The sequence below is a fragment of the Uloborus diversus genome, chromosome 10 (assembly GCF_026930045.1).
Source record: "Uloborus diversus isolate 005 chromosome 10, Udiv.v.3.1, whole genome shotgun sequence".
In the NCBI taxonomy this organism is placed as follows: Eukaryota; Metazoa; Arthropoda; class Arachnida; order Araneae; family Uloboridae; genus Uloborus; species Uloborus diversus.
Genome location: NC_072740.1, coordinates 56,401,066 through 56,413,793, shown reverse-complemented (window position 1 = coordinate 56,413,793; position 12,728 = coordinate 56,401,066). Strand labels below are relative to the sequence as shown.

Genomic DNA, 12,728 nt, shown 5'->3' with positions numbered 1-12,728 from the left:
GAAACCTGCACCAGACTATTTGATTCCAAATTTGCAACCAACAATTAACATACCGAATGAAGATGACCGGTTGTTTTGAAAAGTTCCAGAACATAGTTTTCGATTCGCAGTATCGAACACAACAACGAGCCAAATGTATCGGGTTTGCGAATCTCATATGGCTATTGCGCAGTTGGTTGGGCATCGCTGAAAGTTAGATGACTGAAATTTCATATTATATAGGTCTAGTTGTGCACCTTCCGTTTTGGTTGAATTCGGATGTTCTAAAAGGGGTCTTATACGTGTTTTCTGTGGCAAATCAGTGTAAATTTCAATGCAGACTGAAGCGATGTCATAAATTGGTGACCATTCGGCAGTTATCCCCAAACTTTTGGTCGCCAAGTTTTTTTTTGCCAACTTTGTGATACATCCTCAGCTTAGAGACAAAAATGAACCTTTGAATGCTATGTCAGTACGGTGATATTTCGCGAGATTTTCATACAATCTACTACCAGCACAATAAAATGTAAGGACATTGAACAAGCTCGATCATACATCAATACTCTGGGAATATTAGGAGTTTTCATGGTAAATAATCACTGAAGCGATGTCATAAATTGGTGACCATTCGGCAGTTATCCCCAAACTTTTGGTCGCCAAGTTTTTTTGCCAACTTTGATACATCCTCAGCTTGGAGACAAAAATGAACCTTTGAATGCTATGTCAGTACGGTGATATTTCGCGGGATTTTCATACAATCTACTACCAGCACAATAAAATGTAAGGACATTGAACAAGCTCGATCATACATCAATACTCTGGGAATATTAGGAGTTTTCATGGTAAACAATCACTATAATTTTTTACATTGGTCTATTGCATGAGTATGTGGTGTTTTTTTTTGAAATAATATACTCCTTGAACGCATAAAACTTTCACAACAAAAGATTTAAAAAGGGTTAAATTTCAAAATAGTTAAAAATCTGCTTGCTGAAATACTTGATTGAGTTAAAGTTGGAACTGAAGTTTGCATATTTTCTAAAAAATATGCTCTTAATATATACCTTATTTATGTTCACTAACGCTCTGAAATAAACTCATTATGCGATATCTTTTCATCATCAAAAGTTATTTTGAGTGATTACGTAGCCTAACAGCTCTTATAAAGATAAAAATTCTACATTGAAATTATTTATTTGAATATTTACTGAGAAAGTAAATAATAGCAGCCATTCATATTCATTTCACTTCTCTAGTGTTTAAATGACGTTATATTGCACATTGACTGTGCGGGGAAAAGTAAGTAAATTTGCAGTTAAAATTGTCAAAGGGCTATAATTGAAATTTCATGAAACATTTTCTTTCCAAAAACCCTGGGGTTTATTCGCAGGAATAAACCTGCCCCCCCCCCCCTTCCTCATTCTTTTGAAACTATGCTAAAGAGATGATGTTTTTATGTTCTTCAATAACTCGAGTTATTTTGTTTTAATATTGTGTGATTAAACTCAAAGGTTTGAAGTTTTAATAAATTAAACATTTTTAAAGTTATTGAATCACCTTATTTTCCAGGAAGAAACTTTCCAACAGAGGAAGATACTTGTTGAGTGTTTTCACCAATAAAAATATTTCTATTTCTTCATAATATTTTATTGTGCCTTGGTCACTGGTTACAATCTATATTTTCGTAGTGATGTTATCGTACATTCGTTGTCATCTTGTACGGTATTATAAGGTGAATCATAAAAAGTAAACCTGTTTTGAGGTACTTTTAAAAACATCTCTTTATTGGAATCGCTTTTGAGTCCAAAATCTGAGATATTTCTGCTTACGCTTCCGCGAGACTTTTTAGCATAGTTTTGAGTAATGGAATTGGATGTTAGACTGCACATACTGTTTTTGTGCATCGTCAGTTTGAATGCATAACAGTTGTTATACACTTGAGGATCCAATTTTTGAGCTCTTGATCTGTGATCTTCATCTTGAAGCAAGGAACTGACATTCAGCACTGTGTTATCTCCGATCCTCACTTTTCCTTTCTGAAACGTAGCTGTAATTTTTTCTTGAATTACATTAATGCACATTGAAGTAAGCATAAGCCCGAATACTAGGTAAATGAAAGTTCCCATCAAATATTTCTGTGTTTCTGGAGCATAATCTCCAAGTCCTATTGTTGTCATCGATATAAAAATAAAGTAGAAAGCTTCAAAGTACGTCCAGTCCTCGTAATAGGACAGAAGAAAACCACCGATAATCATATATACTACATCCAGAGCAATCGCTAAAGTGATAGGAAGATTGAAATCATCTTCAACTTCTACATGCTTATGATTTTTTTCATCTGGATTCATAAAGTCAAGATTTTTGTACAAATCATCGTTGTGAATTGTTAAAGTTGTTACTTGGTTTTCCATTACGTCATTTTGAAGATTGTTTCCACTCTTAGTCGTATTTGAAGCTTTATCTTGCCTTACAGTTCTCCAAGATACTGTCATATACTAAAAGAAATAACACATTTCTTTAAATCATTGGATTTAAGCACTTAAGATGTCATTTATAAGACAGAACTTATTATTTTAATAGCAATACTAAACTTAACATTATTATTTTAAAAGTACAGTAGACCCTTGTTTTATGCGGGGGTTACGTTCTACGAAGATGCCGCGCAAATTAAAATCGTGTGAGTTAAGAGTTAATAGCAGTGTTAAAACATGGGTTTAGTTCCATAGATTTAAAAAAAAAACCTTCATTCTAATGATGGATAAACATAAAATAAGTTTGATGTGTACTTATTTCGTTACATATGCACAACCTACGTACAGAAAACATGAATTTACTTAGAGTTCACAAAAAAGAGCTGGTTATGATAGTTTTCTTTTGGCAGTTATTATTTTTTCTCTGTAGTTCATTGTGGGGCGTTAACGCATCCATGATTATTCTAATCGCTTCTATGACGAGATTTTCCTTCACTATCAAATCAGAAAGATCATTTACCATTGTCAAGGAATGACTCAAAATTTTGAATGTGAAAGTTTTTTTTTGTTATATGTCATCATATTAATAACTTTACTCTTGGAAAGAGCTTTGGAACTGGAACCAATAGCAAAAAATGTCTCCAGTGGTTCTAGTTTGCTTAGTAACATGCCAAAATGTAGTTTATTGCAAGTTATCTGCGATCTCAGGGGTTTGGATTCTGAAGGAGGATAATTTATTTGTTTGCAATGCCTCATCCGCGTAAAATCAAAACTCATCCGTTTAAAACAAATTAAAGACGTCGTATCTTAAACCGTGTATACTCAAATACGTGTAATATAATCCCGCGTGAAATGAGGTTCAACTGCTTTGGTTCACTTGAGTACTAGAGATTAGCTCATGGTTTCTTATCCGCTAGTTTTTCTTATGACGAAGCGAAAACTCTGTAATACGATGAGTTGTTTTGTTACATGTCCAGAGCTTGAATAACATTTTCTCTCTAAACCACGAGTTACTTTTGGCAGGGTAACGCGCGATTCTTAATATGAAAGAAAGTCCTTGAATGTATTGTTCGTTATGTCCAATCACACTCACCTGTTAATATAATTGTGATCGTTATGAACAATTTCGATTTAAATTGGGCAACTGATTGATATGTTTTTAAAGATTAACTAAAGATTTATATTGAATTATCGTATGCATATGAAGAATATTTTGATTGTAATGCAAAATTGATTTCGTTGCATGTGGAGAGTTATTTTTGTCAGTTTTCGAAATATTTTCTTACAGAAATGACTTTCATCACATTACATGTCAAAACTAATGATCTTCTTTTAATTCCGGAGATATAATACCAAAAAATCGCAATTTGCTTTGAAGAAGGTTTCCCAATCTTTTTAAAACATTTTGGTCCCCTAATTTAAAATTCAATCTTTATGGATCTAATTTGCTTCACACATAGCACTTTTAACGATGAGTGACAGCTGACTACAATTTTTTTTTCTTAAAAAAAAAAAAAATTCTTGTTGAGCTGCTTTATTCATAGTTCCATACCAAAGAAGGTTTTTGAATTCATAAAGGAGTTTTTACAAAGGGGAAAAAAAACACCCTTACCAAATGTTTACTTTTAAGATCAAAAAACTTCATGATTCCGTCTTCTTCCCCCAATTTTCCTACATTTTTTTTGAAATTAAAAAATAACTTCTGGATTTCGACGACCTTAATAATATTTAATTTTTGTAAATAGATTAATATAATATCAGTTATGAAATAATATGGCTGGTTTAAATTTTTTTTATTTCAGTCAGTGTCAATGGAAAAGTAGTAAGACCACAATTAAGCAAAACTGAAAGAGAGAGTATTCCTATAAAAGTGTCTTGTTTTTCGTTAATTAATTGTTTATAGAACAGAACCTAGTACTTCACATAAGTATGGAAATCGTCAACAAGGAACTAAAGAAGTGCACTGAGTTCTTTATTTTGGATCTAAAATTTACTTCAATTGCAGCAAAAAAAAAAAAAAAAACGCAAATCAGTTCTACTTTTGGAAATGAAAAAAAGTAATCTTTGTTTTTCCTACCAAACTATGGAAAGAAGAAAAAGGGTACTCTGTTTTCCCTGCAGAACAATGGATGGAAAAAAAAAAGTGGACTCTGTTTTTCTTGCCGAAATACGGAAGAAGCCAAAAGATGGCACCACATGTTATTCCAAATTTTGGATGACTTTCTTTCGTACAGGGATGGAGCACAGAGGAACTTCTGTAATAATTATTCTCCCTCTTAAAAATGTCGGGGAATGTGGGGCAAAGTGAAATGGTTAAGATAACCGAATTTTTTGAAAATGAACAAATCGGAAATATGTTTTGAAAATTGCTGTACAAAAAGAAAGAACATTGCATTTTATAATAAAACTTGCACGTTAAACAGCATTTTTTTTATTTTGTGCAGTAAATTTGAGTCTTGAAAAAAAATGGAAATTTTTCACTTTTTTTTTGGGGGGCAAAGTGAAAAATAAAATATTTTTCTAACGAAATATTTTCTAATCGATTATAAAACAGATTTTTGTTCAAAACAATCAGTAAATAAAAGGTTAAATGAATAAATGAAAAGATATAATGAAACGATAAACGAATAATTAAATGAATAAATCAATCAATATATGAAGAAAAATAAATGAGTGAGTAAAAGAATGAATGAATAAGTTAATTATTAAACGAAGGAATGTTAATGAATAAATGAATAAATGAAAACGTAAGTGATTTATATTAAATGATTGAGTGAGTAAATGAAACAAACTATTTCACTTTGCCCCGTATGTACTTGACTAATTGTACAATTTATTTAAAATAAAAATAAGCCTTATATTAACTACATTATTACTGCATTGAATATGAGGAGGTGTCAATTAATATTTAAAATGTTAATAACAACAACTTTGTCAGTATATAGAAAAAAATAATTTTTGACTTACAACGAAATATTACAATATGAGTATCAATTTTTTAAAATTGCCTGTATTATGAAATACTTAAATCTTCGGCAGTATTGATTTTCTGACAGGAATAGACTACATATGATACTGTATAGTTAAAATAATACCTGATAGGTGTAGCTAAAAGCAGAGTAAATATTTCACTATTTCACTTTACCCCATGTTCCCCCTACTACTGTATGTAAATCAGTGGTGGTTTTACGGAGAACAGGCCCGGATCTGTGTAACCCGCAGACCCCGCAGTGGAGGGGGGGGGGGGACGTCCTTAAAAGGTCCGAAGGTCCAAGAAATTGAAAAAAAAAACTAGCACTGAGATTTATTAACGTTGCAAATAAAAACTGCTGGCCTCTGGTGAGGAACCATACAGAATTTTTGGTAGGGGGACCAAAAATTTGTAGATCCGGGTCTGGTGGTAGTGAAACATAGAAAAGCTCATTTCCTAGCACACGATGAAACAAGAATTTAAAGTCCTACGTCTGTAATACATAGTTAAAATTGTATACATTATAAGAGGTAAAAAATTTCCTTTTTTGCCCCCTCCCCCCTTCCAAAAATATAAATAAATAAGAACAATGTTATTCAAGCCCAAAATTGCAAGCATATGCTCACACTTGTTTAGGTGCTACAAAAGATTCATCTTTTTCAATGCATGGCAAGCTTTTATGCTCCCGATCCTTACGGCCATATTCACCAGCCAAGTTAGACCTCAGTCAGACACCTGAACCGAAAACCTTCTTCAACCAATCAATAAAGCCCTGGTTTCCTAGAAGCGAAATCACCTAGCTTTGACGTCGCTGCTCGCCGTGACGCTGAAATTCATAGTCAAGTGATTCCGGCGTGCCACTCACAACGCCGATTTTGCTCGGGCGCGCATGCGCAGAAGAATCAAGTTTTCCTCTCAGCGAGAAGCGACGCCGAAGGTCGGCGATTCCCTCCTAGGAAACCAATGCTTAAGCTTCCATCGGCACCTCGGCTGTTTGAATACGGTTCAATTCGGCTGTTGAATACGACCGTAAGCAACAAGTCATAAGGAAAGTTCTCTGCTGCTGCTATTTTAGCGTTGAAAGCTAGGATTTTTTTTTCTAAAAACCCATGAACAAGTGCATGCAATATTTAAAAAAAAAAAAAAAAAAAAAAAAATGTGCTTGCATATTTTTGTTACTAATTTTTGAATGTAAAACATTTATTCAAATATTTAACTTTTCAATTATCATTTAAGTATAGCTTACTTTTTTATGCGTTGACATAAAGCAATAGTTATTGGAAAGGAATTTCTTGAATTAAAATTGTGAGTATATTCTTAGGAATGCCAAGTGCCAAAGTAGGCCTTTTGTTAGTTTGATCACCGGACACCCCACAACCAGAAAAGTTTTACTACTCTGATTCCAACATAGGCCGCTTTCCTATTTTCCGATTAGGATGACAAGGCCTCTCGTTTGCACAGGCGGCGCGTACGGGAGGCAAGGGGGGAAACTGCCTCCTCACTTGCAAATGCAAAGGGGCTTTGTCCCCTCACTTTTAGAGTTGAAAATTTATAATCGATAGAAAAGTGATTTTTTAGTGTGAATTGATTTATTTCACGAAAATAAAAATTACAGATAAATATACTTTTATGATAGTTTTTCATAAGAATGGAACTTTGAATTGGAATAGGGAAGTTTACGGTAGTCATCTCAGTAATTTTTGAGACAACGTTTCATATTTTCAAGATCTTTTAATCACTAAAAGTTAAAATCCAATAATATAACCAAATTTTACAAAAACCAGCTTTAAGGGTTTACAGTACCTCAAAAATGATGGAACGATCAAAAAATTTTTTTATCGCTTATTTCAAAACAAAAACTATTCTGAACACAGAGGAAAAGTTTCAATGCTTTAGTTCAAATATTTAAAAAGTTATGAGTGGTTTTAGGCCATGCTTCCTATATGTTCTTATGCAAAAGATAAACTTCAAATTGCTTTTTCTCGATGATGGGTTTTTTTGTGTTTTGATGTCATTAGAATCCCTAAGAATTTTTTTCTATTAAAGATACAGCTTTAAAGTAATACTTTTTACAATTGGGATAACATATTCGACAAAACTGTGCATTGGATAAGCATTTTATAAATTACTGTAATGTTTAGAGCATGTTAAACCTTTAAGAGCCATTATTTTGAAATTCAGACAAAAAACGGAAATTTTGGCAGTGACCATTTTTAATTTTCCTAATTTTTTTATATGTCAAAGTAGGTCATAAGAAGTGAACATTCTGAAATTTTTAGCCTTCCAAAAATTTTCTTTCGCTCGTTAAAAATTCCCAAAGTTTGAGGTTTTGCAGCGCTTTTTTAGAAAAATTCTATAAGTCGCATATCAGTGCGCTATAGCTCTTTACAGAAACACCACCTCACGGTTATGTTTATATTTATTGGTTAAACTGTATCTAGTAATGATGATTTTCATAGTTTATTTTGGTTGGGGATTGTTGCTTTCTTCAGATAAAGGGTCGCAAAGTATGGATTTTATCCGTTTTCGCGCAGGTTTAACCTGCGTTATTTCCCCCCAAAAAGCTACCCCCCGAAAAAAATGTGACATATACTGAAAGTTTATACTATAAAGAGAGTAAATAGCGCAAAATTTGTTTGAGGTTTAAATTTTTTTTATAGAAAAGTGCCCTGATATTTTTCAAATTTTCAAAAATTGTGCTTTTTTGATCGCAATTAACTCAAAACAGCATCACTAGGAAAAAAAAAACTTTTATATATTATGGTATCTGACTATGTGTAAATCATCATGACAAAGAAAACAGCATGGGATCTCTTCTTGTTTTCTAGAAAATAATTTTTTTGTAGCTCGTTTTATGCGTTTTCTCGTGCGTATAACGTGTGTCCAGTATGCAGATTAGATCTGCTAAAACTTAAAGGATGTACAAAGAATGTATTTATATGTGTATAAAGAAAGAGAAAAAGACTAGCACTACTTTATTTTTCTGATTTTTACAAATTGATGGTGTTTTAATTGCAGGTAAATCGGAAAACGATAAATCGATATCACATATATATATATATATATATATATATATATATATATATATATATATATATATATATATATATTGATTTATCGTATCAATCCCAAAATAATTCTTTCTTATTTATGTCTATTGCAATGGGAGAAATTTCATGAACAATATCTGCTTCACTTTCCTCTATATGTCTATTTTTTATGTTATCTTCAAATATCTCTAAAAGGCTGTCGGTTCTTGATAAATCAGTATTATTTTGCTTTTTTTTTTGCTTTGTATATCGGCTAAAAGCAGCTTGAATTTGACTTTTTGTCAGATATTGTTCGGTTGGAATATTTTTATGTCTTCAATCATCTCTGTTCTCATTGCATGTTCTACTTGGTCGGGCGTCTGATTTTCTCCCGGTTTTCTCACCATAAAGGAACTTTTCTTAAAGAAACTCTCTTTGTTTCATTGAAAATCGTGTACTTTTACGAGTTAAGAGAGCCCGCCCCTCACATGAGATTGACAAAATGTTTTCTTCTTTGTTTTCTCCTTGTTGACTGGTAGATGCCTGACCAAGACCATAAGAAACAGAACTCTGAACAGGTATTTGAAGATGACATAGAAAATAGACATTTAGAGGAAAGTGAAGCAGATATTATTCATGAAATTTCTTCCACTGCTATGGACATAAATAAAAAAGAATTATTTCGGCATTGATACGATAAATCAATATAATATTATTTATATATATATATATATATATATATATATATATATATATATATATATATATATATATATATATATATATATATATATATATATATATATATATATATATATATATATATATATATATATATATATATATACATATATGATATCGATTTATCGTTTTCTGATCAACCTGCAATTAAAATACCATCAATTTGTAAAAATCAGAAAAATGAAGTATTGCTAGTCTTTTTCTCTTTCTCTATTCACACATATATACATTCCTACTACATACTTGAAGTTTTAGCAGATCTAATCTGCATACTAGACACACGTTTTACGCACGAGAATACGCATAAAATGAGCTACAAAAAAAAAAAAAAATTATTTTCTAGAAAACAAGAAGAGATCCCATGCTGTTTTCTTTTTCATGATGTTTTACACATAGCCAGGAACCATAATATATAAAAGGTTTTTTTTTCCTAGTGATGCTGTTTTGAGTTAATTGCGATCAAAAAAGCACATTTTTTGAAAATTTGAAAAATATCAGGCCATTTTTCTCCTAAAAAAAATTAAACCTCAAACAAATTTTGTGCTATTTACTCTCTTTATAGTATAAACTTTCAGTATATGTCACATTTTTTTCGGGGGTGGCTTTTTGGGGGGAAATAACGCAGGTTAAACTTGCGCGAAAACGGATAAAATTCATACTTTGCGACCCCTTATGTGAAGAAAGCAACAACCCCCAACCAAAATAACTATGAAGTCATCATCACTAGATACAGTACAACCAATAAATATAAACCTAACCGTTAGGTGGTGTTTCTGTAAAGAGCTATAGCGCACTGAAATGCGACTTATAGAATTTTTCTAAAAAATCGCTGCAAAACCTCAAACTTTGGAAATTTTTAACGAGCGAAAAAAATTTTTTGGAAGGCTAAAAATTTCAGAATATTCACTTCTCATGACCTACTTTGACATATAAAAAAATTATAAAAATCAAAAATGGTCACTGCCACACCTTGTCTGAACTTCAAAATGATGGCTCTTAAAAACCAAATTTCTTTAAAAAAAACTTCGATTTTTTACATAATTGTTCACAGAAAATTTTCTAATGAACTCATTAGCAAATGAATGCACAGATTTTTAGAGATGATTATAGTGATCGTTTTGCAAGAAACGTTTTTAAAATTAGTGCAAAAATGAAAAAGCCTTAGGGATTTTAAAAAGTTGAAATTTTCCTCAATTTTTTGAATTTTTGAAAAAGTAGGCAATATTTTTAAATTTTGAAAATAAATTATTGATTATGAAATAAGTATGCATGTTATGGTTTCAAGGAAATATAAAATTTATATAAATTAAAAGAAATTGTTTGAAAGGTACTGTGACCTCTTAAGGGTGCCGTCGCCTATCCCTCCCTCGCTTCTTTTGACTCCTACTTTTTTGTTGCACCAGCTGCCTATTCTAGTTGGCCTTGTATATTACTCACAATTTTAATGTTTATAAATATTTAATACGTGTGGAGTATTGAGTATATTACTCAAATGTATTCAAAAAAAGTTTGTAAGAAGAATGTAAATTTCTTACTTGTAAAGGCTTGTTTTCAGTAATTGCAGAAGAGTGTTCTCTACAGGTCCCAGTTTTGTAATATCTTCGGTAGTAACGAAAAATAAATTTCATAATTTTGGTGAATAGTTTACCCAAATCTGCTAAGACTAAGAACATGAGTGGAACCCCAAATGCCGCATAAACTGATGTTACTGCTCTTCCCGCATTGTTACATGGAGATATATTTCCATATCCTAAAAATAATAAAAATATTTAATTTTCGCTCACACTTCATGTACAGTCATCTAAAAGGACTGAAAAACTCAAAATTAACAGCACAAAAATGACTAAGACTAGAAAGATGGGGTTTGCACCGAACAAAAACAAAACCAGGCATTTTTTGATGAAAAAAAAAAGGAAAAAACACGAATTTTCAACCTTTGTGGTGAGGTGGGGATTCGTATACCCCAGAACAGTTGAACTTTTGTAATCCAACTCTTTGAAATGTTTACACAAGCGGTTTTAGATTGCCGTAGGCAGGTAAAGGGCAGTAACTGCAAATTTTTCATTTTCCTTTTTTTTTGCATTTTTGTCATCGGTTATACGTTAGTTTTATTGTACAAGCTTGCTTATTTGGTTTCCGCTGAAAAAAAAAAGATTGAAACGAAGTCTAATTCCAGCATTCCCTTCTTGTTAGTATTAAATCTAAAACTCGTTTCTTCAAGTATCCCGAAAATTCATTTCTGCAGACACTGCTGTTTACCTGTCCACGGCAGTGCTGTCCTAATGCGAATTTTTTTTTAATCAGCAGTATGTGTATTTTTATATCATTTACGGTACAGTTTCAGTTAGATCTATATAAATAAATACACAGTATAATAAGCATTGGACAGTTTCCAATGCTTTCATTACTTTAATTTGCTAAATTTTGTGGAGTGCACAAGACATATAATGAAGAGGTTACATACACCATACGCTCCACCTGAGACATTACAAAATCTTAACCTTACCAGTTCGTATTACACACAATTGGGGTATATAGCTATTCTCAGCGGAGAAGCTTTTTACCTCTAATGATCCAATTTTTTGTTCCAGGACAATACAAAGACAACACAATAGATGATGGTGCCATCTATAGACAGTTCGAGAGAATTTAGAACCAGGCCAGGAGCCAAATAACTTCCTGGTCTGGCACCCCCAGAGGTATCGTTTCACTTGGAGGACATTGTGACCACGAGCATATTTAACGTCGCCCAGTCACCATCAGTGACGACGGTGGATCTTCGACCAGCAAGGATCGAACCCGAGACCCTCCGGCCCCGAGTCCAATGCCTTACCGATCAGGCTACCACGGCCCCATCCTGCCAGTTAAGGGTTGAAAAACCATACATGGCAGGATATGCCCTGGCAATGCCACACTGTCATTTGCTTTATGCTTTTGATAGTCTCGCCCGTTTATAGCGAATTAATGGCTACAATGCAAAGGCTTCAATTCCCCTTTACGTTTTATTGCGAATAGTTTAAAATTTTCTGACGAAATTACGGCTGTGACGAAACTTTACGTAGTCCTTTTGACTTCGCTGTAAACGGGAACGACTGTAGTTGAAGAGGGCTTTCTTTAGTAAAGATAAACTTTTTAAGCTGTGCCTTTTAGTTTGCCGTGTTTGGCTTCGCATAATCCCCTGTTATTTAAAGATCCTTTGCACTGAGAGATTGGAATTAGGTGGTCATGCTTCTAAAGTTGGTTGCGCGCTCATTTCAGTTCTAAAAGTTCAGTTTTTAAAGCATTGACGGCGTATGTTCCGCAGCAGAAGTATGACTTCTTACAACTCTACAATACAGATTCAAAACAGTTGGAAACAACATGGTGGATTCGTTATTTCGTGAGGTAAGCCAATGTCTATTCTAATAGCCTCATTAAGCCAATAATATCTTCGGATATACTTCTGGAGTTTTTTTTTGCCCAATATGTCGGCTTCGTTTTCTTTCGTTTAGAGTATTAGAGTATATACCGAAGCTTTTTCTTTTAACAATATTTATT

The 12,728-nt window shown here is 32.7% G+C and overlaps 1 protein-coding gene across 1 annotated transcript; it reads right to left on the bottom strand.

The window, feature by feature from the left end:
• Window positions 1–1,492: 1,492 nt before the first annotated feature.
• On the bottom strand, window positions 1,493–11,819 carry LOC129231009 (TWiK family of potassium channels protein 9-like). Its single transcript, XM_054865254.1, has 3 exons — window positions 11,756–11,819; window positions 10,727–10,941; window positions 1,493–2,474 (listed from the first exon to the last, which is right to left on the bottom strand). Exons 1-3 carry the CDS (start codon window positions 11,817–11,819, stop codon window positions 1,647–1,649), a joined length of 1,107 nt encoding a protein of 368 aa, XP_054721229.1. The 3' UTR covers window positions 1,493–1,646.
• Window positions 11,820–12,728: the final 909 nt, after the last annotated feature.